Below are 27,751 nucleotides of genomic sequence, written 5' to 3'. Positions count from 1 at the left end.
ACTCATCGCTTTCAAATAAAAGGGCATTAACTCGAAAGCTGATTAAAAAGGGCATTAACTGGAAAGCCGGTTGGAAAAGGCGTTAACTGAGAAGCCGGTTAAAAAAGGCGTTAACTCAGGCCTCAAAAAAGGATGTTAAAAAAAGTTGACTTTCTGACTACAAAAGGAACTTAAAATTTGAGTTCCATGGATATCTATGAGCCGTATAAGAAGTGGAAATGACAGTCTTTTTTTCTGAAGACCTATGGAAAGTGTCGAAAATCTGTCAAATTGATTGAAAATTGCGTCTATCCGGAGACAAGTCGAGTCTGTGACATGGAAGAATCTTCAGTCAAACCAGCTTCTGGTTAAATACTTATATAATAGTTTTTGAGATCGCTAATAATGTTTCAAGATCAGGATCCCGAAATTCAAAATGGCAGATTCAATATGGCGTGACAGAATATCAAATATCGTCACGAATACCACACTCAGCCGAACCCAGAGACACGAACGAGGACGTGGTGGTTGTCATCTCTATTTTTTTAATTTTTTTCGTTAAAAAATTTTTTTATTTTGTTTTTTTATTTTTTTTTTGTTAAAATTACAAATGCGACTTTTTTTACACTTCTTCAAATCTCCCACCTTTTTGTTCTTACGGCGTGCCATCTGCACTCCGACCGCCACAATCTACACTTATCCAACTGATGACATCTATCGCCTCCCATTCTTATGTAATACTCTCTCGCGCGTTTAATCGCCCGTGCATATACAACATGCTTTGTATTCTTTACTAAATAAAACGCGTGCGTCTCCATTACTATTGCACCAGCCCTCGCTCCTCAACATTTTTGGTTTATAATAATTAATGTCTTTATAATAATTACAAAAAAAAAGAACAAAATTTTTAACAAAAAAAGTTAAAAAAAATGGAGACAACAACCACTACGTTTTCGTTCGCGTCTTTGGGTTCGGCTGAATGTAGTATTCGTAACGATATTTGATATTCTGCCACGTTATATTGAATCTGCCATTTTGAATTTCGGGATCTTGATATTGAAACATTATTAGCGATCGCAAAAACTATTGGATAAGTATTTAACCAGAAGCTGGTTTGACTGAAAATTCTTCCATGCCACAGACTCGACTTGTCTCAGGATAGACGCAATTTTCAATTAATTTGACAGATTTTCGACACTTTCCACAGGTCTCTAGAAAAAAAGACCGTCATTTCCATTTCTTATATGGCTCATGGATATCCATGAAACTCAAATTTTAGGTTCCTTTTGTAGTTCGAAAATCGACTTTTTTTAACATCCTCCTTTTTCGCTTCAATTTAAGCTAGCAGTACTGCCGACCCTGCACAAAATGTCTTATTCAAAAATAGTGTTTTGCATTCACGAGATTTTATCACTTGACTTCTGCTTTGCAAAGTCTCGGATTGGATCGTGGCCAATACTTTTCAGTACGATATTGAGAATAGAACCATAAAATCTTGTATGCCTCTGAATCCGATAACAATTAGCAGAAGAAGTGAATCTTTTTTAATGCGAAGGTTCGCATTTATTTGAATGCCTCTTATTGCAATTGAATGCGAAGAATGTTTAGAGTCAAGTGAATTCTTTTGAATACGAAAGTTAATATTTGAAATGAATTAAATCCTCAAAAAACAGAATTCAGAAGATATTCAATTGAATATCTTTTGAATTCTGCTTTTTGCAAAATGTCAATATTTTTTAATTTTTTTCAATCCAATGTTTTATGCAGGAAAAATAATTTTGGTGCTTAATTTAAAACACATGGAAACAAAAAATTAAGATGCACATATAGATAGAGCACCAAAATTATTTTGCCAGTGCTGCCAACTTAAAATAATACAAAAAATTTGAGTTCGCAAATTAACGTCTTTTTCAACCGGCTTCCCAGTTAACATCTTTTCCAACCAGCTTCCGAGTTAATGCCCTTTTATTCGAAAGCGACGTATTACTACTAGCACGATGCATAAAAAAAGTTTACTGAGTCTACCTTTATTTTTAAGTAGTTAAATAAAAATTACGATATTTGAAATTATTCCTTGATAGAAAAATTTTAACAAAATTCCGACGACTTCAATTTTTTATTAAATTTGTAATTTTAATAAATGTGTAACAAAAATTTAATTATATTTTATTGAAAAGATTATTTTCTGCGTGTAATAAAAGACAGATGATCTTTAATGAGAATTCAGTAAAAATGTAATAAAATTTCCACAAGAAATTATTTAATACAATTTAATAAAAAAAACAAGAAAATTTTATATTTTGGAATCAATTTATGAAATAAAAGTAATAATTTTTTGATAAAAATACAAAAACGAACCACACATACTCTGTAATGATAAATTAACATTTTACTAAAATTATAACAAAAAACATTATGATATATATACTCTTACGCGATTTAGGAACCGCTAAGGGAATGCTTTCCTATGTTTTCCTTCATATTTTTTTCTGTAGAATTAAAAAATTGACCTTAAAGTTATGCCAAATAAAGAGAAAAAATAGTTATATGCATTTACGTTGATTTTCCCTAAAAATTATGCATTTTGCAACACTGCTATCTTAGCCCTCAATCCCTAGACTATCAAAATTTATCGTTGTTACTAAGCAGAGTGTGCGCTACCCGAGCAATTTTCAATCGCTCATATCTCGGAATTAAAGTGGTGCATGCACATAATGAAGTACTGCAGATTTAGCTCTTACTTATAGAAATTATTATTTAAGTGTCAATACACATTCTCGTGAAGTATAAAATAAGTTTGCCATACATATATGCTAGAAAAAGTCTCTCAACGTTTCGAAATTTTAGTACAGTTCACATGGGAGTTGTTCAATTTTTCACCAGAAATATAAACTTTTCTTCTAATAATTACTAGGCATATAAACAAAAAAATTGATTATAAAAATCTGAATTACAAGCTTTCTAATAACCACAAACAACAATATATGTGATGCCGACAATTTATTATTAATATTTAATCTTAAAAATCTTAAAGTACATGAAATCGCAGATCTTGCGATCCGCGCGCGCGCGCGCGCGCGCGTGTGTGTGTGTGTGTGTGTGTGTGTGGTGTGGTGTGTGTTTAATGTATCTGCAGATCTTCTAAACAATCTTTTTTCTTCCGAAAATGTTAAATCTCATTTCTTAACTTATTAATTTATATTATTCTGCCACTTTGGTGAATTTACATATAAAACTAATCTAAACCCTTTTCTTTAATAATAGGTTAAACTGTCAAATCTAAATGACATTTACAGAACTCAAATTATATTAGTATCTAAAAAATACTTTAATTTAAAAAAAGCTTATTAAAAACTTATTTAATTTATCTTAAAAATAATTATTTTAAATTATTTTTTCATGTATCTTATATATAAATAAAATAATAATTTAGAAAATTCGTGTCTATTGACTAGATAGTTGTCCATGAAATCAACCAATTAGAATGTTTTTTGTTTTATGAAAGTTTAAAATCTCACAAAAATAACTATTTTTGTGAGATATCACAAATCGAAACCCAAAATATCGAAAATCTATTTGGTTTAGAAATAATTTGTAAAACGTCGCCAAATTTACCGGAAAGCTATAGCTCGTTGAAAAATATGCTCAAGTGTGTCACATCTATATAGTCCAGGAACTAGGGTTAAATACCTTTGACCCTTCAGAAGTGCTAAATCTCACGTTACATCGAAAACTTATATTCTCAAAACTTAATAATGATATGAGAATATATTCTAAGCAGCAGAGAAAAACAGCCCGTCAATAAAAAAGAAATATTATCGATCAAAAATACATGATATTGTAAACCAGTGTTTTCAGGATTATATAGAAATTAATAAATAAAAAATTCTGATGCTCTATTTATTGTCTTTTAATTTCTGAAATTCAATGTCATCATATTATATATATTCAATGTCATCATAAAAATATTGGCAGCCTATTGATAATTGTGAACCAAGTAAATTCTAACGAGTTTTGAGCACTTGCTTTGCCTTTATCAACTTTTACTTATATTCACCGTGTGCCTGTATAATCTTGAAAACAATTACAAAGTCACGTATTTTTAATCGTTATTTTTTTTCCATTAACTGTTGCTTTCTCTCTGTTGCTTAGAGTATATTCTCATATCATTATCAAGTTTTGAGAATATTAATCTCTTATGTAACGTGAGAATTAACACTTCTAAAAAGGTCAAAGATATTTAAAATAGCAGTGTTGGAAAATGCATAATTTTCAGAAAAAATCAATGTTTAAATGTCTATAATAACTATTTTTCCCTTTCCTTAGGGTAATTTGAGGTCAATTTTTTAATTTTACGAGAAAGAAATAAAAATAGAGAGGAAAACATAAAAAATTCGCGTTCTCAAATTAGCAGTTCTCAAATCGCCTAAAAGTTATACCCCCTTTTTGATAAAATTGCAATAAAAAAATCAAATATTTCGCATATATTCCGTAATAACAAATTAATGACATTTCATTAAGACTAATAAATTTTTTAAAAAGTTTCGATTAAAAAACTGGTCAAAATGTTACGAAAAAAAAATTCAACAAAATATTGAAAATTTATCAAAATTTTATTAAAATTTTAAAACCAAGACTAAATATAAAACTAAATAAAATTAATCAATTATGCAGAATACATTTAATCATCTTTCTCTATGTGCAAAATTAGATTCCTTATATAATTTCAAAGTTTTTACAAATAATGTGACTGTTTCTTGACTTGAATTTCCTTACACAAAATGAATTATAAAATAAGATAATATAATGGCGGGAATAACAACGAAGGAAAGAAAGAGGACAATGTTGTAACATAATGAGAATAGCATGCGACTGCGTTCCGTGCAAAAATGATATAAAAATATTAACAAAGTCTCCGCATAATTTAGAAAGCATTTAAACTGAAAAGTAAGATGCTGTCATCTTAAAATAAAATTGAACATTACAATTGTTCATAAGCAATAAATAAGTGGACGATTATACTATAGTTGAGACAATTCATTTTCACATCTAATTACAAAAGTAATTAAAATAATAAAGGAAAATTATAAAATATATCATTTATTAAAATACAAGAAAAAGATACGTCAATCTTTAATAAAGTCTCCACATTCTACACAAAACAACTATACAATTCACTACTATTGATTGACATCATAAAATATTTGACTTAATTAAAACATTTAATTGCTCCTTTAGCCCTATTACTACAACACAGAATACAATGTAACATTTCAGCAATGTAATAGCATCGCTGAAATACTCTGTGCTTTTTTTTGTTATTTTATTTGTATCTAATGTTTTTTTTTTCAAAAATTTCCTTTAATTTTTAATTACCTTTCTATATACATATCATATATACATAAAACACATAAAATAACAATAATATCACAGCAATATTATTTTTCCACAGAAATATTACAAAATTATAACATAAATATTGTTAGAATATTACAAAGATAGCGCAGTAATATTAAAGTCAGTCCGTCAAAATAAATCACAATATAATGTAACATATCGTCATTATATTACTTACAGTCTTACAGTAACCTTCTTTAAGATTTCAATAAAATTTCCGTCTTGTATTGTAATTTGTAATATTGTAATGTTACTACAACATTATTGATACATTACATGCTGTGTGACAATAATTGAGTACATTCGAACGCAAATATACATACATACACACACACACACGCACGCGCGCGCGCGCGCGTGTGTGTATGAAGTATTTCTTTTATAAATGGTTTAATGTGTTGCGACGTAAAATTCATACTTAATTTTGGAATACAATACAATTATATATAAAATTTAATAACAAAATATATGCAAGCATTTTTTTCTTGTTCAATACCTGTGTAGGGATGCTTCGTTGTAAGTATCGCTTGATTGATCGTCGGCAGAGTTTTTGTCCACTTCGTGTGGCTTGGACATCGCGACGCGGGTGGCCACATTCTCTTGGGCGAATTGGTGCAACTTGATGCGGACGTAGAGGAACCGCTCTCCAACAGCGACCGGTCTATCGCCGACACATCAGCACAGTCGCTGTCCTCGCCACATGAATGCAACCGTATGTAATCGCGTTTGATCGCACAAAATCTACCGTCTCGCTCGGCCTCTAACTTGGCAAAGTTCTCGTTCGTTTCGTGATTTTCTCCATGCGTCAGTCGCAGATACCTATCCGTTTTCGTTAAGTCGTATTGCTTTTGCTTCACTAGATTCTCAAACTCCTGCGAGAGTAACTTCACGGTGCCCTCGATTGCGCGAGTTATTCGAAAGTCCATGTTTGCGTGATTGAGATCATTTTCAGTGGTGGACGGCATCAACTTGCCGCTTTGCAAATCACAAGAAACTTCAGCGGGCTCCAGTGAGTCATAAGTTTCGTATGTATCTTTCATTGGAATATCATTTTCGAGTGAATTCACTTGTTCCTTATCGCGAGACGCACACTCTGCGTTTCTCATCTCATAAATTTTCGTTACGTGATGATTTTTCATTGTACGTAACGGGTTGTTTCTGTTATACATCAGTTCGTTCTTATCGGTATGCAGACAAGTCTGCAGACTGTAGAATTCGCCCCCGTTGTCTTTATTATCGTCAGATTGCGGTGTGTAATTCGCAGATTGTAAGAATTGTCGCATCACTCCCGAGTTAATAGAATCTCGCTTGATTTTCGCGTTGCCTTGCGCGATCTGATATTCAGAACAGATCGAGTTCATAGAGGATGCCGCGTAATTATCGGAATTGGCAACACTTTTCAACGCAGGCGACGGAGGCGGAGTGTCGACGAATTTCCAGATCGGTCTGACTCTGTTACGCATGCTTTGCGTACGGGATGAATTTCTTTTGGGTTTCGGCGGCTTATGAGCAACAAAATCATTCAAGATTGTCATAGATTTCGCGGGTTTCGCGAGCAGTCTCAGATCATCACTAAGCGGAACGATTTCCGATCCACTGCATACTAACGCATCCGTATCGTTCTTGCGTTCGTTGTCGAAGTTGAATTCACAGTAAACGTGAGCCTTCAATGACGCATTGTCCTCTGCGTAATTCTCATTATTCCCCGCCTTGCTAATTCTAGTATCCTGCAAAGATTTCGATCTAAAAACCGTTCTGTACAACGTGTTCTCAATGTTGATGGAACTTTGCGCGTTGTCTCCAACGACGTTTTCGCTATTATTAAGGTTTCCACTGTAGGTCTCGGAGTTCTGTCTCTTTCGCTGGTAATGCGAGTCGAACAGTATCTCAAGAGGTGCAGACTTCACCAGGGAGTCAGAGTCGTCAGTCAACACGCTCTCCGTACTCCGATGATTGGTGTTTTCGCGTAACGGGAACATCTGGTAGTCAGACTCGTCAGTCAATATGCTCTCCTGACTTCTGCCCTCTTGCATTTTGCGTCGAGACAGGAAAAAGCTCGCGCTCGAGTGTCTGTCATGGTCATAATCCAGAATCTCGGCACTCCCTTTAGAAAACGATTCGACGGAAGCATCTGAGAGTATGCTCTCTTGAGAGCCAGTTAAAAACTTCTTCTGAATATTCTGATAATTTGAATAATTCCCGCAGTCATTCATACGAACATTTATCTGATAATCACTGACGCAACGTCGAGGTGGATTCTTGAAATCTCCCTCTAATGAATCGTCGCTGAAATTGCCATTTCCCTCATCAGCATCACTGATTTCATTAAGGTTTTCCATATCACGTTCGTTCATAGCAGGCAGACTCTCGAAGGATTTCGCAACGTTCCCCATATCCTTTTCATTGTCGTTTAGACCAATAAAGTAACTACAAGATCGTCTTTTTTGCGCGAATCTCGCAAATCGACTTATGTCTTTTTTACACTGCTCCTTCAGCAGCTTTAATTCCTCGCACACGGGAGATTCGGGCAAAGATTGATTAGCTTTATTTAGGGACAGCTTATACTTTTCAGTTTTTTTTAGTGTCAACGTTAACGGACGACTAAGAGTCGTTTTTGCTCTCTCATTGATACACAACATAGTTGGACTTTTCGACAAGCGGTTTTCATTTGGTATCTCTAGCTTAAGTAACGCATTCCCCACACCCTGAACCTTGTTAGTGGATCGTTGGGATTTAAGCGCGGATTTTGGATTTAGTATGGATTTACAGGGATTAATCGGTTTTGAAAATTTATTCGGTTGACCAGATGATCTGTTACCTGTGCCGAGTTTGTTCGAACGATGATGCTTCTCCTGTATACGACTGCTCAAATCAGATATGCTTTGACTGGATTTGAGTAAGGATCTATAACCGACCTATAATGCGAAAATGAGAATAAAATTTTATTCTAAAAGTGTTTCTTGTGAAATACTTTCGCTTTTCTCATGAGTAAATCGTTACTCACACTTTGCAGTTTTCTTCTAGTTTCTTCTATTCTCCTTTGCAATTCCTCTCGTTTCTTTACAACGTCATTGTCACCTCTCGCGTGCTTCGTCGTATTAACCACCACTGTATTACGTATTTTAGCAGTGATGTTACTTTCACCACCACTGAGTCTAAAGAAATCCAAGTTAATGGGTAATCAATAATTGTTAAGCTACATATAACACAAGAAGATTGTAGTGACAGTGCAGCAATAATAAAATGTCCCTCTTTAGAATATGTATAATGCATATGTATACAGCAATCTTACAGTATAACAAGTTCTAATGTTTTTAATATTTTATGATATTATATTAATATATTTTTAGTAAAATTAAGCTAAAAACAAAATTAAATAAGATGTATTTTGTCAGTAAAAAGTTGTAGGTTTTTCTGTATAAAAATTAATTCAGTGACATAATTCTTGCAAGTTATATGTGTTGTACTGAAATGTTTAATAAAATAGCACATCTGAAATATTATCAGAATACCAAAGTATTACATTACAATATCGCTGCAATATCTCAGAAAACATTTTGCTGGCTATTTTTTACTTATATAACAATGACAGCACTGAAACATTACTTTTGCGCAGTATGAATCATTTTTGTGCATGATTTACTGGATGTTTACGCGTCATGTTTTCTGAATAGTTACTTGTATACAATATGCAAAAAACATTCTGTAAACAAAATCCACGTAAATTGTTATCAATGTTTCTGCAATCTTCTGTGCTGTACAAAATTATATATTTTCAACTCATCAAATCTCATTTTACCTTCCATGAAATTGAGAACTAATACTCGTCGCTTTTATACGATTCGGTGGCTCCTCCGCGCCACTAAGCGACTCGAAGGCATTTTTCAAATACTTTTCCCTTTGACTCTGTTTAGCGAGCTGATCAAAACCCTCCGAACTAGCTTCAGATAACATAGATAATGGATTTCTCTCAGCGCTGGGAGTCGACGCTCCGCCTTCCGAATCAGACTCGTCCTGACTGCCAGACGCGGTCAATTCGCTTGTCCGACCGTTCTCTGCATTCTTCAACTTCTTTTGATGTCTTTGCGATCTACATACAAAAAATGTGCTTTGTATTTGATGAAAATGCAATACAATATGATCGTAAAAATATAGATATAAGAGAGAAGGCTAAGAGAATTTTTGGTTTTATTTAAATAACGCTAAAAATATTTATGTGATATAATTCTTATTAGTATAAATTCGATCACTCATACAGTTCTATCAATTATATTAATAAACCGAAGTTGTTCGGATATATATCCCAGTAAGCAAGAAACATTGATCAACGTTTTTGAAACATTAATTTTAGAGAAATTCCTTAACGTTATAACTTAATACAAAATAAATACAAACGATCAAAATGAGCAATAATTAATGTTGGAAAATATAATAAATTAATATATTTATTCTCGGTTTACACAATTAAAATTGAGAACAAATAAACGAACCGTTTCGGACTTACTTGTCCTTCCTCAGCGTAATAAAAATATATCAGAACGGAAGTATCAAGAATCTAACGCGAACATAACTATCAGGTATAAAAACGAATGACATGTCAATTTTATTTTTAATAATCGTTTACAGAACTACGGTGAAGGAGAAAAATAACTAAAGGTAAGAAGCAATCATATTAAAGCTTTTTGAGCGCTAAATCTTTAACAGATTGGCTTTTGCTTTTGGTTCTTCTTTTCCACAGCTGGTACTGTAGCAGAGCCTCAAAAGTGAGGTCTTTATTCGCAAGTCTATAACGCTGAACACAAAATATAACTTTATGCCTACGTCAATGCATGCATACATTATGTCAAACATTAAACTCAATTACATCATTTGAAAGCCATATTCAAATTGCATTAAAGTTAAAAAATATCCGACATATTTTTCAAAATAATGTAAAGAATACACAACCAAAACTTTTGGCTATGTGCAGTACTGAAATGCAGCTTTCAACGCAATAAACAGTGACCAATGGCTACATGATAATGTCTAAACAGTATATAAAAACGTAATTTAAACGGTTATCCCCAAAATTCAACACAAAGTACACGTGATATCATAAATTTTATAATTGTACACCTAGTCCATAACCGCCTTTTCTTCTACTATTAAATAAAAAACAAACCTTCGGAGTTCTTCAACATCCATAGCATTAACGGTAAACTGATTTGATACAATATCTTCTGGTGGGGGATAATACATTAATTTATGATGTGATTTTTCAGAACCAGTCGTTCCGTTTTCTCCTTCGGAATAATCCTCAATATCCCCATCGTGTTCAGTACTTTCGTGATCCTGAATAGCATATATTTGTTATATAAAAATAGAACCAGCGTTACTTAGTAACAACATAATTGGCAATTAAATTTAAAATATAGATCAATTAAAAACGTATAAGTTGAAAAAAAAATACAATAATGTCAATTGAAAATGTAATATTATCAGAAATATTATTTACATAATGTATAATACATTTTGTTAGATTTAAAAAAGTGGCTAATTATTTCATAAGATTTTTGTATAATTTTTGAAAATGTTTTAGGAAAATATACCTCAAATTTAAAACTGCCAAGACTGCTATCATCGGTGTGATGACGATTCCTCGATTGACGTGTCAATTCCGTAATATTGTTACTTCTTAATGTCACTTTATCATCAATTACCTACGAAAGTGATAATGAAATGGGATTAATAAAACAAATACGACAATTCGACAATGCAATTTGATCAAACAAAGAGATGATTAAAGAAGTAAAAACAAAATAAAATAAAATAATTGATGAATAAAGATAAGTTTTCCTGGGAAAAAATTTGATGAAATTTAAATAAAATTGTAATAAAATTAATATATTTTCAAGAAGTTTATTGAAAGAAATTTTATTAAAAAATTCCCTAATATTTCGCGCAAAAATCGCGCAGGATATTAAGTTTCAAATAGTGACTTTCAAATAGTATTTTTTACATTTTCAATATGCTGTCGGATGTCATTTTAAATTTTTTAATATTTTCCCATGTTTAAAATTTGACTTTATCCCAAATGTTTCAGACTTAAACAAAATCGACCAAAAGAACAATAATAAAAAAAATTCTATCATGTGTTTCTTTTTAGATCTTCTAGATCTTATTTCTTTCAAAGTAAAAGATCAAATTTTGCCATATGCTCTGTTCAGCACTTTATGTTGATAGTCATTACGGAATATATGCGATTCTTTATTGCAATTTTATCAAAAATTTATTACAATAAATTTCTATTTTAGTAAAATTCCTACTTTTTCGTTACTTATTTTTCGTAAATATTTTAATAATTTTTTGTTAAAAAATCGATAAATAAATATATATGGATTAATTTTTGCCCCATTCATACCTCCGAAGTAAAAACAGTATGACTTTTTGTAATTTTTGTTACTAAATTCTGTTATCAAATTCTGACCTTTAGAAAAAATTAATTTATGGGAAAATATTAAAATTAACATTTGAAGCTTTAATATACATGCAAGAAGCTATTATGAGAACAATGTGTTAATAAAAGAGTAAAACTTGCAAAATAAATAACAGGCCTGCAAAAGTAGGGGTCTTAAACATTATTTGAGTTTTGACAGTGTTTTTCTACGTAATTTTTTGTGCTAAATCCGAATAATAACCGCAGAATTGTCCCTCCATTATAGTACAGTGCAATTGGACTTCTTTCGGGGAAAAAAAAAGAAGCCCTTTTATTGCAGATTCTTATTCAGAAGTATTATATGAACATATTAAACAAAAATTTAACTTGAAAAAAGTTGTGAATCATTGTGTAAACAATGAAAAAAAGTAAAAATTTTCGTTTTTTGGCAATAAAAAGAAATTAGTTATTGTCAGGAAAAATAAAAAAATATAGCTTATATAGCTTAATAATATCTATTAATATCTATTAAATAAGCTGTCGTAAGTTGCAATTGGTTTTTTTAAGCAGAAAAAAAAACAAATTTGTCTTTTCTTTAATTATTAGTAACTAATAAACAGTGATGGTAAATTCTTGTAATAGGGTTTAAATAGTAGCGTTTACTACTCTCTAAAAGTCCTGAAAATTTTGGCCCGAAAAATCCATAACTCATAGCACAAAAGTTAATTGTTATTTAAAAAAATGCTTTTTTGGCAACATTAGTCTACAGCGTGAAGCTATCATACATTATTTTGCAAAGGTGCGTTTTCCTTAAGAGTTATGCGTCTATATGCACTTGAAAACTAAGTGAAATTTTTACATTAAATTGTTTAAAAAGGGCAAACAGGAAGGTTCACTTTTTTTCTTATACTAGAACATTTTCTTATACTTTTTCTTATACTAGAACATTACAGGCGCGCGCTGCGCGCGCGCTGTTTGACTTTTCACTTAAAAAATAATAATAATTGCAATTTGATTTTCTCTATCTTTGGTTTACATTAATCAAACGTCTTCTGCAATTTTGAATAAAAAAATGTAAAGTTTAATTATACATACATACATACATACCAACATACATACCTACTTGCATACTTATTACTGCTACCTAGCTACCTAGCTACATATTTATCTAGTTACGCTCGCTCGTTTGCTCCCTCCCTCTCTCCCTTTTTCACTCACTCACTCGCTCACTCACTCGCTCACTCATTCACTCACTCGCTCCCTCCTCGCTCACTCACTCGCTCCCTCCTCGCTCACTCGCTCGCTCCCTCCTCGCTCACTCGCTCGCTCCCTCCTCGCTCACTCGCTCGCTTCCTCCTCGCTCACTCACTCGCTCCCTCCTCGCTCACTCTCATTCACTCATTCACTCACTCACTCACTCACGCACCCCATCCAAGTCGCTAACCCATGTGCACATTGCAAACAAAGTAAAGTTCACATGTGTTTACAGGTTTCCAATACAATGTATGGTAACGGTATTAACACTTACTCATTTTACAAGTACACCCATAAAAAATGTAAACAAAGACATTGCTTCGCTGTGGTCACACATAAACACACACACACACACACACATTTAAATTTTTGTCTACAAATTATGGATTTCCTACTTACCGATATTAAAAAAAAATTTTTTCGAGTCGCCAAAAATCCTTCTTGCATATGTTTTTTTTCACTAAAAGAAATTTACAAAATTTGAACTAAATTGGAGATTGATCGTTTTCGGAAGCCAAATATTTTGTACATATTTTTATGTCCGAGTTTGTCAGGTATAAAAAAAATTATAATAAACATTTATGAAAATATTTAAAATAAATATTTACACCATTATTATCAAAGAATATAAAAAATATTTCAAGTTTATATACCACTAGACATCACAGACGCGCGCTTCGCGCGCGCTACTTAACTTTTTATTTTTTACCTTTTAAAAATAAATTACAACAATAAATGTAGATATTTATACAAATTTGACAGCTGTCAAAATTCAATTGCAATGACAGCTACTCTTGCAACACGAAGTAAGCGCAGCGAGAGAACCAATCGGCATCGCGGAAAAGCGACAACAATAAACTTCGAAAAATGCGAGCAATCGACTTTACATGCCCTTTTTAGATAGGAAACAAATGAAACAATTGCTTGTATTTTTATTATATTGAAAAACCAAATTTATTATTCAATTATTGCTATTTTTCTGCATTAAGAAAATTTATTCTATGTTTATTAAGAGCAGAGATAATTTTTTTCTTGATTACTGTGACGTTTGTTAATAATATTAAGAGCTGAAATTTAGCTGTGGTGTAGAGGAAAGCTGAAACTTCTATATGTTTCATTTATGAGAACAACCAATTCTTGAATAATTTAATATAAAAATTTCACTTAGTTTTCTGGTGCACATGGAAATATAACTCTTAAGAAATAAAACGCACCTCACAAAATAAATGCATGATGGCTCCACGTTGTAGAGTAATGTTGCTAAAAAAAAAAGCTTCTTTTTACATAACAATTAGCTTTGTGCTAAAAGTTAGATTTTTCAGACTAAAATTTTCAGGACTTTTAGAGAGTAATAAATGTTACTATTTAAGCCCTATTACAAGAATTTACCTCACTTATTCATCAATTACACAGGCACACAAAAAAATTGGTTGATCCGGCGGACTAGACTAGTCAATTCTTATGTATTTCGACTCGCTGAATCCAAATCCAAAATTAGAATTGCTGCATTGGCTCATTTTTTCCTAACCTCAAAAAAATATTTTTTTTTAAATCTTGGTCCGGCGGTCCAGACTAGTCTATTTTTATGTATTTTGACCCGCTAAATCCAAATTTAAAGTCGGAATTGCTGAAATGGCTCATTTTTTCCTAACCTCAAAAAACACCTTGTAAAAGCAGTTTGGATCACAAATGTATAATCCGGAACGTGTAGGATTGCGTAACCACATTACCCAGGGAAAATTCAATACGTATGACAAATTTGAGCTTCTGTAAATAGCGCAGAAAATTCACTCCCTTTTTCTATTATATCTCTTTTATTCTCGAAGATTTTGTGCAATGGCTTTCTCTTACGTTTCTTTCCTTTCACAGAGACATCACGTTTGAGCGTCCAGCAAAAATCAGCCATCATATTCACATCCCACTTGCCTTATAGTAATATCGATACTACATCTCCTTGATGTCTTGATGAAATCTTTCTCTATGTTCTTCACTATAATCACCTAGATTTTCTGGGAAGTAGTCGATATGAGAATCTAAGAAATGCAACTTAAGATTCATTAGGCAACCTAGTTTTCTATAGTTTTTCATCATTTCCGCTACCCTTTCTCTGTAATCTTCACTTTTGTGGTTTCCTAGAAAATTTTCCCCGGGTAATGTAGTTACGCAAGCTTGCACGTTCCGGATTATACATTTGTGATCCAAACTGCTTTTACAAGGTGTTTTTTGAGGTTAGGAAAAAATGAGCCAATGCAGCAATTCTGACATTGAATTTGGATTCAGCGGGTCAAAATACATAAAGATAGACTATTCTGTTTCGCCGGACCAACATTAAAAATTTTTTTTGAGGAAATGCGAGCTAACTTTGCAATTCTGACCTTAGATTCGGATCCAGCGGGTCAAAATACATAATAATTGACTAGTTTAGTCCGCCGGACCAACCATTTTTTTTGCCTGTGTTATTAACAATTAAAGGAAAAGAAAATTTTAGCTGTTTTTGTCTCCTTAAAAACTAAACTTACGATGTCTCCTTTAATAGATATTTTTAATATCTATAAGCTCATATTTTTTGTTTTTCGCTAATAAAAAGGAATTTCTTTTTATTGCCAAAAAACAAAAATTTTTACTTTCATTGTTACACAATAATTCCCAACTTTTTCCGATTTGAATTTTTGTTTAATATGTCCGTATAATTTTTTTCAAATAAGAATCTGTAATAAAAGTGTCTCTTACAATTTTTTCTCGAAACAGTGGATTTTAAAATATTTAAGGTTACAGATATCAAAAATAGTGTTTTTGGTAAAGTTTGGTTACTTATTGTAACGACCTAGACTGTTTTTTTAAATTCCGATGATAGTATCAAAAAGTATGAACCTATATCTACAAAATGCAATTTGGAGCGCTCTGATATGATTTTTTTCATTAATATATTCTAAATTGAATTTTAACCCTTTCACGGCTAGTGGTGCATGCGTTGGTTGTGTTCCAAAATTCACTGCCAGTACTGAAAATTTATAGTATACTCAGCAAACCAACACATAACTGATACATAACTGAAAAAGCGCATAGAAAAAACAGTGTTATGTAACATCGTTATGTGGATGCGATGTAAATGTTACATAATTTTGAGAGCTACAAAGAAACAAAATTTTAATTCTTATTTGTCATGTGTATAACTCATAACAGTTATTAAAAATGTAATCTTGTAAAATCGTGAAAAATTTTGTTTACACAATTTTTTGCCTCTTTAAATAATATTCCCAGCAAACACAGTAATATTACATATACATCTCATGTACATAATATTAAAAGTATCACGAGGTAACGCGTTATGTAGCAAGTAATATATATGTACGTATAAAGCTTTCAGTATAAGTTTAATTATATTGCTATGGTTATGTGCTTCGAAAATACTGCTGATACTAAAAAATCTATAAGTTAAACATAAATAAATAAACATAAATTAATAATAAATAAACATTACTTATTGGGTATTTAAAATATACATGTAATCAGTATCGATAGATTTGAGGGTTCAACACCGAGCTGCAGGTGTGGAGGGGAACAAGAATAAATAAAGGCAAGAATCATATATGAGCGCTCACTGAGTCTACAATATCGTTTTTGCCTTTAGATCTTCCCTTCCACAGCCGTGGCTCGGTACCGAATCATCAAATCTGGCAATATTGCACATAATTCAAAGTCTACACATCTTCCCTGCATAAAACGTCGGATTGAAAAAAATTTAAAAATATTGACATCTTGTTAAAAAGCAGAATTCAGAAGAATTCAGAAGATATTTAAAAGATATTTGAATGCTTCTTATTGCAATTGAATGCGAAGAATTCAGAAGATATTCAAAAGATATTCAATTAAATAGGGAGAAGAGGGAGAGGGAGAGGGAGGAGAGGAAGAGGGCGGAGGGTATGCGTGTGTATGAACGTCTTTCCCACCCCTTCTCTCTCTCTCTTTATCTGTATTTCTCTCTTTTATACAAACACGGCATACACACACACATTGCGTGTAGCAATCAGCTGGTTGCAGCGTTCGGCGATCGGGAACAACTTTTGGTCATTAGCACAGTTCATTAGCCTACTATTGGTCTACTGTTGGCCAATCTTAGTACAATATTGGCTTACTATTTCCCAATTAATATGTATCGCTGTATCAGGACGCGGCATGTATCTGAAAGCCTTTTTATTGGAAGAAATGCATTTTTATAAAATAATAATTGGAACATTTGAATTATATACATATTAATTTTACGTGAAAAAATTGTCATTAAAAAATTTTTAATAAAAAAAATTACTCATTAAAACTTTAACCTGCAACGTAAAAATTACAAATCTAACACATTGTCGCTGTACTACACGTTTCTTGCTAAAATGTACTCTTCCTTAGATCGATACAACGCTCGTAAGTTTTAATTACGATTTTTTTGCGAATGCTTGAGTATTGCACCTTATCTCTTTACCTAGTAATACTTGATGTAATCACTATTGACACAATAAGAGTTTTATCAAAATCGATTATTATCATGTCGTGACCTCCCCTTGTTAATCAAACTTTGCAGACTTGTGCAATATTAAGTAAAAATAGACCGATATAAATAATACAAATTAAATAGTAAACAAGATCTCATTCAATTAAAGTAGATTTTGGTGCTTGAAAAAATATATTTTGCACAATTTCCAATAGTAAAATACTATAGTAAATTGCAGAATATCTGGGAGATAATCTGGGAGAAAGTCTTTGACATAATGAACGGAAAAATATAATAGAATATATAATGGACAATAATGGTCACGAGTGCTGTAGTCAAAATTTACAATACTTCCTATCGATAATATCTTTGTTTTCAGATATTCATAAAAATCTTTTTTATGAAGCACGTGAACTATTAAAGATAAAAGTATTAACACATTTCACTAATAGAAAAACGCGAATTACATTGATAAAGCTACAATAATTTATAATTATTTAATTTACTAATTGTTTAATAGCTAATATAATCAATAAATTATAATTCAATTTTAAAATTTCCAAACAATTGAAAATTTTCTTTAAAAATTAAAATTAAAATAACATTTATTTTTAGTTTCCCATTTTGGGGAAAAATCGGCCATTTTACTCGTTCTTCATTACATTTTATTTAATTCTCTAAAATATAATTTATTTTTTATCAAACATAGAACATATTTTTTCCAGTAAAATCTAATTAAACTTTTGTGCATATTTATTGTTTTCTGTTAAATTTAATAAAACGTCAAATTTATTAATTTTTTATAAAAAATTTTTTATCTAAGAAATAAATTATGAACAACATAAGTTTGTTATTAGAAAGACAATAACACATAGGCTCAAATAATAATACTTGTATAATTTTGATAATACTTTTGATAACCTGTTTTGTTTGAGTTTCTATCTCTTTATAACTTTTGGGACAAGGCTGAAATACACTTTCCTCTTCTTCCTAAATTTGCAATTAAATATTAACATTTTATTTTCAAATTGAAAAAAGTAATAATACGAAAGAAGTATATAATATTATTCAATGACCAATAATCGTTCAAAAATTAAACTTTGCAACACTTCAATGCAATATCGTTAAATGTTGCAAAGTTATTGTGATATTGCTAAAATATTGCAGTATTGCTACGAAAATGTAATGTTGTCGTAATATTGCTGAACTGTCATATTGCATTCTATATCATATAAACCTACACGTTTTAAATTATGTAATAGTGTATTGTGTAATAACTGCAAAAAATCGCCCATTTTCCACGAGTGGAGGGAATAAACGCACAAGCCGAAGGAGAGTACTATTTCTTGTTACAAAAAGTAAGAAAGAGTAGAAAATGACGGAGACGAGACAGAGTTTAGAAAGGAAAGGAGGTTTGCAAGTGAAAAAACTTTATTTCTATATAGCTTTAAATAAACTTATCAATCTCAAGAAAATAAATAAAGAAAATTTATCAACAATTCTGTTTATAAAGAAAACACACACACAAAGAAAAATATTTTTAAAACTTTTTAATTATATTTTTATATTATACAATTACAAGAAAATTTTTTAAATATTGATTTATGCAATTTATTACATAAATATATTTTATTAAAAAAAAGTGCTAAAAATCGCTGGCGGACGTGATTCCGGTCAAATAAATTATTTAAAAACAAATAAATGAAAAAGATTATTATTCTGTGGGTAAATAACTATAGTTATGAACTATAATATAAACTAAAATCATAACAATTGGTTAGTAATTGTTTAAGTTTTTAACATTTTTTACGAAAAAGGTTTTTTGGAAAAACATCCACCATTTTGTCATTTTTTGGTCATAATTCCCCGTTTTAGTTCATGTCATTTAATCACAGATTAATACCCTTTTCTTAATTTTAGGCTTAAAGCTTTCACGGCCATTGACGTTGCTTTCAATAGAAAGATCTTCCGGATACATGCCGCGTCCTGGTACAGCGTTACGCGGACGTTTCGCAAACGTTACAGTTTGCATCAGGGTTAGGAGCTCCGATACTGAGCTCTCTTGGATTGTAACCGTCCTTACATACCCCTTGTCCTGGTGATAGAAATGGGGATGAGGAGAGGGGACGGAGCTATTCGTCCAATAGTAACACAGTTCATTGGCCTACCATTGGTCAACTGTTGGCCAATGGCCAACCATCTTAATACAATATTGGCTTACTATTTGCCAATTAATATGTGCTGTTTGGAAATGTTTTTAATTGATCAATTAAAAATCATGACCGTCAGCGGTTTTCAATTTTTGTAAGGAGGCTCGGTACGTTTGCAATATATCTCACAAGGAGACCTTACGGGTCATGGATCACCGATTTTTTTTATACTTATAGGATTTGAAGATCAGTACCCGGACTTCAATTTCCTAAAGCAGTACGATGCGCTTCTCAAAAATACTCGAGAAAATTGATTTTGAAGATTTCCGATATCTGTAAGTACAGAAAATTTTAACCTATTGTCAGAGCCGCTCGTAGCCGAGCGCACAGAGCTCTAGTTTCGTAAGCGCGGAGTCGCTGGTTCGATTCTCGCTCTGGCCTCAATTTTTTTTTCATAAGTTAATAAAGTTTTTTTTAATCCTATATCTTAACATTTATCAAATTGAAATGCTAATTAATTATTAAATATTTATTCGTTATTTTTTTAATAAAAATTAAATTGGCTCATGTAATACTGACGAGTAATGTCAAATGTATTTATTATTAATATATTTTATAACATACATGAATTAATAACTCATAAAAATTAAACAACCATTTTTATAAATATTATTTTTGTTTTTTATATTATTTTTGTATTTACTCGTAATCTCTTAAAAAGTATTTCATTTTTTTAAATGTTTTCTATTTTTTGTACCAAATTTTAATTTATTATAAATATTCGCATTTTCAATCAAGTAGTAATTAAAAATAAAAAGATGTTAATTTTTATTTAAAAAATAACGAATAAATATTTAATAATTAATTAGCATTTCAATTTGATAAATGTTAAGATATAGAATTAAAAAAAAAACTTTATTAACTTATGAAAAAAAAATTGAGGCCAGAGCGAGAATCAAACCAGCGACTCCGCGCTTACGAAACTAGAGCTCTGTGCGCTCGGCTACGAGCGGCTCTGACAATAGGTTAAAATTTTCTGTACTTACAGATATCGGAAATCTTCAAAATCGATTTTCTCGAGTATTTTTGAGAAGCGCATCGTACTGCTTTAGGAAATTGAAGTCCGGGTACTGATCTTCAAATCCTATAAGTATAAAAAAAATCGGTGATCCATGACCTGTAAGGTCCCCTTGTCAGATGGCAAGTCAGAGACTTGCACACATTGTTCTCGGTGCTAAAATAAGTATGTACGAAATTTCAGACCACATTGCCGATTAAATATTGGAGAAAAATGAAAACAATTGTAGAGTTAATTAACATTGCTTTTATGGGAATCGCAAGATTTCTTACCGAAAGTAGTGTATTTTTTTGCTGAAAACATTTGCAAAAGTAACAAAATTTTAAGAGTTAAAAGATGAAATCATAATCTTCTCTTTCATGACAAGAATGTTAATAGCCGACCGTTTTTAAAAAATATTTATCATTAAAATGTCAAGTAGGTAAGTTATGTTTGATGTGCAATTGCGGAGATCGTGCGCGTAATGCAAATCTTACGTATAAACTCCTTGTCAATTTTTTTTCTTTTTGCCCTTGCTTCCAAGCAATGTTCTATCTAAGCAACCACTTTTGCTTTGACGAACTAACCTTTCTTTTTCCCTCGAGTCTGTCTTATGTTATGGTAGAACATTTTAACATTTTGAGAAAGAATTTTCGTCTAAATATACTTTAGAAAACCGAAATGCATGCGCATGACGCAGCGTCTAAAGTGATCTACTCGGGTAATCATTTGGATGTATTTACATTGCACATTTGTAATTCATAAATATAAACCAAAATATTTAACATTCTTATCGTTAAAATAAAAGTTAAAAGTAATTTTTTTATTTTTGTTCAAATTTATACGGAATTAAGAACATTTTGATATATTAGTTTTTATTGACTAAAGATGTAAATATCGAACTTAAATAAAATATATTTACATGATAAATTGCATAAATTGATTAAAAAAATTTTTTTCTTGTAATTGAATAATATAAAAATATATTTAAAAAATTTCAAAAACATTTTTCTTTGTTTTTTTTTAAACAAAATTGTTGAAAAATTTTTTTTAAGTAAATTGGGAGCGCCCCGATTGACCACGTCCTAATTGACCATTACTTTTTTAATTGATGGTTCAAGAGAAAAACTCTAAGCATTTATTGCTGTAAATGGTTGTGGTCAATTGCAACGTGGTCAACGGGGCGTTCCCAGTAAATTAATTTCTCTGAAGTCTTTTTCACAGTTTGGACGGAGGATTGTTTTTTTCGCTGTCACTTTCGAGTAATGTTTCGATATTTGGATTTTTGGTAATCATTTTTATTAACATTATCACAATGTTCGACTCCTTTTATGTGGTCTTGATATGACATCTGATCTGATGTCCTTGAGTGACACGAATTGACAGATTATCCAAGGTTAAGTTCGCAAAAGCGACGAAGCGTTGATAATTCTACAAATTACCATATGCGTATTGCGAGATGATATGCGTGCGAGTGTGGTAACGAAAGTAAAGGTATGAAAAATGATCAAACAGAAAGTCATGCTAGAAAATTTTTCTACACGATTTATGCCACTTGGAGGACAAAAACTGTAATGAGTTATTTGTGTGAGAAAAACTCTGCCGTATGACAATCGGCAAAAAATTTACATACAAAAAAGTGACACGGAAAGAACTTTCAATGCACATGTAACAAAAAGATAACTTTCGCAACTGCATCCTTTCCCTTAATTTGTAACTTATCTATGAACTCTTAAAGAGAATTTTTTACTAACCCTTTTGTTAATCATGGCTTCTCGACGATAGTCGCTGCTACATTTTGTCTCTGTGCCACTGTCGATGGAGCTATCTTTTGAGCCACCGCCACCACCACAGCCACCATCTGAATCAATGACACTGCGTGATGGAGGAAATGGTATTACTTCGTCACTATCGTAGACGGATTTCACGGTGATACCATCGCCCTGTTGAACTCTTTGTGCCCATCGCCCTTTCGGCAGATCGACACAAAGGGATCTGACGTTTGAACTCAGTGCTACGCTATCATCAACATTCGTGGTATTTATTTGCTTCTTCGCCCACAACGGCAGTTGACCGACGCTAAATCTATAATCTACATTCTGAGCCGTTGGATTCGCATTAGGATCGAGAAAATCTGGTGGAGGTGATCCAAAGGTTTCATTATCTAATCGTACATCAATTCCATCACCGTTGACTTGCAGTGGTCTTCTATAAGTACATTCCGGCAAAAACATAATTATTTTAGCTAAAGTTACATAAGCCCCTAAAGCAGAATATTTCAGTAACATTTCTGCAATATTGCTGAAATGTTATATTGTATAGATAACTTACCCATACAGCATGTAACATTGCTGAAAATTATAATGTTCGGAAATGGTAAAGAAATATTTCAAAATATATAACATAACATTAACATTTTAATTGTAACTTTACATCCAAAATTTTCGGAAATATATTCATATTTTCATAACATTGCAAATGTAATATTTCTGAAATCCTTTAGAACTATTAAAAAGTGTTCATATTTTAATGTTCCTGTAATATTACAAAAGAATTGTGCAAATATATTTCAGAAATATTCCTATAACATTATAAAAGGAATATTATATTTTTATATTTACATTGTACAAATAATATTTCCATAAAATATTAAACGCAATATTTTCGAAAAATTTCTGAAAGATTGCATAGATAATGAAAAATTGAATTACAATAAAATACCAAACAAAAACTTTATTTTATTTGATACTTGTGTTATTAAATAATATTTTTATAAGATATTTTATTATTTTTAAAACAGTGCTTGAGCCTGGTTGCCCTTTTCGAGCCGATTCCCGAACGCGCCGCCTCCTATGCCCCCACTACTGCGCGCGGCCTTGACGGCCGAGCCGCCGATCTTGCTCGTACGCTTTGTCTCAGGAGCAGCTCTGTATAAGAAATAGTGCCCTGCACCACAAAATTTATTAAAATTACTTTAAGTAAATAATTTTTGTTTTTATAAACAAAAAAGTACTAACTTTTTTATTACTAATTTATTTTATGTAGTATAACAATATGTAAAAACGTAATATGTAAATTAGAATTTTGACAATAGTTTTCCACATCACCCGTGAGGTGAAAAACTATTATTCATGCGTTTTTTTTAAAGTGGTTTCCTCAGTGGGCCTAATCCACTAAAAGATAAAATATAATATACAGCTTGGCAGGAAAACAAAATTTTATATATTGTAAGATATATAAAAACGACAGGAAAAGATTAGAAGAATACCAAGCTATATATTATATTTCATCTTTTAGTGGATTAGGCCTACTGAGAAAACCACTTAAAAAAAAGCATCAATAATAATACCTCACGAGTGATGTGGAAATTAAACTATTGTCAAAATTCTAATTTATATATTATGTTTTTACATATTGTTATACTACATATGAAATAAATTAGTAATAAAAAAGTTAGTACTTTTTTGTTTATAAAAACAAAAATTATTTACTTAAAGTAATTTTAATGAATTTTGTGATGCAGGGCACCATTTCTTATACAGAGCTGCTCCTGAGACAAAGCGTACGGGCGAGATCGGCGGCTCGGCCATCAAGGCCGCGCGCGGTAGTGGGGGCATAGGAGGCGGCGCGTTCGGGAATCGGCTCGAAAAGGGCAACTAAGCTCAAGCACTGTTTTAAAACATTACATATGTATCTTTGATACAGTATATTAGTGACCTGTTTTGAAAATAACTACAATGCGTTTTTTGACTTAAAACTTAATTTTTTATGTGTTCTCATCATGTGACAATTTTAATTAGCTTTATCAAATGAACAGAGCAAAAACAGATATTTTTATAAGCTTTTCCATACGTTATTTCGTATATGTAAAAATCAATCAAAAACTATAAATTAATATTTATTTAACTATTTAAATAATTAAAATATTATTTAACTCTACAGGTTTCATCTTTCTGACAATATCTATTGAACTGATCTATAACAAATATGTATTTATAAACATGAAACGTTCATGAATCATTACAAAGTGTTAATTTGCGTACAATTTTTGAGGTCAAGTAACCTCAACAATGGCTGGTTTGGATGGGTGATTGTTATTACAATTGTAGAAGTTAAGAAATATTATAAACAGATGTAACACTATAGTTTGGATGGTCGCAGTGTGTAGTGCACCATAGCGGTGGAAGATTTTTGCAAAGATTTTGTTGGACGTGACATGTACTAAAAAATATTTTTTTAAATGTTTCTGTAATATTTTACATAGATGTTTTAAAAATGTTATCAAAATGTTATTGAAATTGTTTATCAACGTTGCATTTCAAATGCTTGCGCGGACATTGAAACGTTGCAAAAAATGATCCTTTGTAGTTATTTTTAAACAGATCATTAAATTATGAGTGCGTTCGAGGAGACGCTATTAGCATTATCAATCTAAGGCTAATCGATTGTTTCAACTTCTTGGTAAACTTATCTACCAGGTAAGCATGTGTCTATCTTCATTTTCTTAAATAAATAAAGACAAACATATATTTACCTGATAGGTAAATTTACCAAGAAGTTGGAACAACCGATCCTTAGTCTACCTTTATTCTACTTTTAATGAGTAATAAAGATAGACTAATGCTGATAGCACTAATAGCATCTCTCCGAATGCAATTTATATGTATCAAAGATACATATGTAATGTTTTGACAAAAATATAGAAAATCTTATAAAAATACTATATTTAATAACAAAAATATCAAGAAGCACGATAGTGCCTCGCGCCAGGTGTACGCGCGCGAGGCACTGCCGTGCCTCTATTACGCGAGATGCTGTTTGCGAGATTCCATAGATTATCGGATTTCAATAACGACTGAATCCATTGATTTCTAAATAAACTTAATGGATAGCTTGCATCCAATTTATATAACAAAAGTGTTTTTATTTTTCTCCTATGTGACTTACGAGCGAAGATATCGCGATTTAAAGTTTCGCATCAAGAGTAAAAATATTTTTTAGAAACGTCGCGTCGTTATTATTGTCATCATCGTCGTCACCCGGGAGAGATGGTGGGAATTTATACTGTTGCTTTCCGCGCGATAAATGGTTTACGATTTTATTTATTTACAAGTTGACACGGACATGAAAAGTTACGTGTCATGATTGGCGGTCACCGTCCGCGGGTCGAGGATTGGATTCAGAGAGCACGGTTTCGGCGCTGTAAGCGTGCTCTATTTTTCTTCGACATTCACTGAGCAACAAGGATAAAATGATATTTTCAGCGCTAATAGCGTCTCCCCGAACCTAGCCGTGGTAATAGTTAATCCGCTGCGAGTTTCACGTCTATGATATGACAGTTCGAGATTAGTGACGTGTTAATGTGCACGAGGTTAGTAGCGAGTTAGTTTTTAGTTTTATGCATAATGTGCATATTATATCGTAAATTACATCGTGAAAGGAATACGACTGTGCCGAATTTAAAGAATTTAGTATAACACTATGCGTTGTATAATCAGATAAGTTACACAAAATTTTCATTCTTTGTATGAAATAAGTTAAGTATTCTGAGATAAAAGTAATACTTTGTATTATTTTTTATTTTTAGTTATATTAAAAGAAAAAGAAGAAGAAACACTTTATTGGAAATTAAAAGAAAGTAAAAGAAGAATAAGTAAAAGAAAAGAGTGAACAATAAGAAGAAAGATATAATTAACTTCAAAGCTCGGAATTTACAGAATGCCGGACAAAATATATGGACCTTGAAGGTATCAAATAATGTAATTTTCTTTCCAAAAATGATAGGGTAAAGTAAACAGTTTATTTTTTGTGTTAGAAAGTATCTATATTACAAGATCTAACTTGTCTGGAGGAAATTTTTGTCAAATTTAAAAAAGAACAAGCTATTTGACGAGATTATCATATTATTATTATATTTATTATTTGAATTTTCAGGAGAAACAGTAAAAAATTCAATTATAAAAAATTGTTGGCTGTTACACCAAAATTCTCTTCCTTCTAAGCCTGTATATGCTACTGTTGATAAGAAGTTCACCAAAATTCATCCCCTTTTACATTCAGCGAACCATCATATACAGAAGTGCAATTCATATCAAAAGGATTATATAAAGGTCTACTTTCTAGTTTTTTAAGTATGTCACTATCTTATGGCAGATCAGGTAAGAGAATAGTTATGAGTGTTATAATTTTATTTAAAAAAATATTATATTGCAAGTGTGTAGCTCTTAAATTAAGATATTGTACAACTATATCTTTTTTAGAATATTGAAATAGGTAAAAAGTGTGAAATTCTGTCCAAAACAACAAAATTACAACAAAGTTATAAATTATAAAGTCACTCAACTGGTCTGCCAATGACGTGATCACAGGCTACAATATCGGAGATATGTATATATAATATTATATAGCTGCCAAGGACCATCTATACCTCTTATTAGTCCATTTAGTAATTGCTATAGATTGTATGCGAGTTGGATATAGATAAGGCATAGAAATATACTGTTAAGCCTTTTAGTCAAATCAAAAAGTAAAAAGTAAGTATTTCAATACAAAAAGTAAGTATTTCAACTGTTGTTTCCAAAACAATTTATTTTAATTTATACAATTCTCTTCATACATTTACAAAAATCACATTCAAAATTTTTATTTATATTTTTGATTTTCAAACTTATTTTATTGTAAATTGAGGCATACATGAGACAAAAGACTACAAAATGACTACGAGTAGACTTCTAAAATATGGAACGACACATCATATTTTATTTTTCATTCTTTTTGCATTAATATAGCATTATATTTAATTATATTTATTGCTACTTTATAGTTAAATTTGTAATTAAATTATAATTATACATTCATAATTATATTTATTGTTCTTTTAGAGTTATTAATAACTATAAATAAATTAATTAAAACACTCTTAATGCTCTTGGAACATACAATCGTGTACCTTGTAATAAGAAACAAATGGGTGGCTCTTACAGAAATTGTGAATGTAGTTTATGGCCTTTAAGTAATCT

The 27,751-nt window shown here is 31.3% G+C and overlaps 1 protein-coding gene and 1 long non-coding RNA gene across 2 annotated transcripts in view; one reads left to right on the top strand and one right to left on the bottom strand.

Annotated features, from left to right (window-relative positions):
• The window catches only part of LOC105833490, a 230,539-nt gene that overhangs the window by 31,382 nt on the left and 171,406 nt on the right, over positions 1-27,751 (bottom strand). Inside the window, 6 exon segments of the mRNA XM_036292192.1 lie at positions 5,873-8,291; positions 8,381-8,531; positions 9,176-9,466; positions 10,538-10,707; positions 10,965-11,075; positions 22,487-22,940. Coding sequence (XP_036148085.1) covers positions 5,873-8,291; positions 8,381-8,531; positions 9,176-9,466; positions 10,538-10,707; positions 10,965-11,075; positions 22,487-22,940 — 3,596 coding nt within the window.
• Positions 1-27,751, top strand: part of LOC118647386 — an 89,640-nt gene that overhangs the window by 2,757 nt on the left and 59,132 nt on the right. The window lies entirely within an intron of this gene.

This window comes from Monomorium pharaonis, chromosome 9 (genome assembly GCF_013373865.1).
Source record: "Monomorium pharaonis isolate MP-MQ-018 chromosome 9, ASM1337386v2, whole genome shotgun sequence".
NCBI classification, from domain to species: domain Eukaryota; kingdom Metazoa; phylum Arthropoda; class Insecta; order Hymenoptera; family Formicidae; genus Monomorium; species Monomorium pharaonis.
This window is presented reverse-complemented; position numbering and strand designations above follow the sequence as displayed.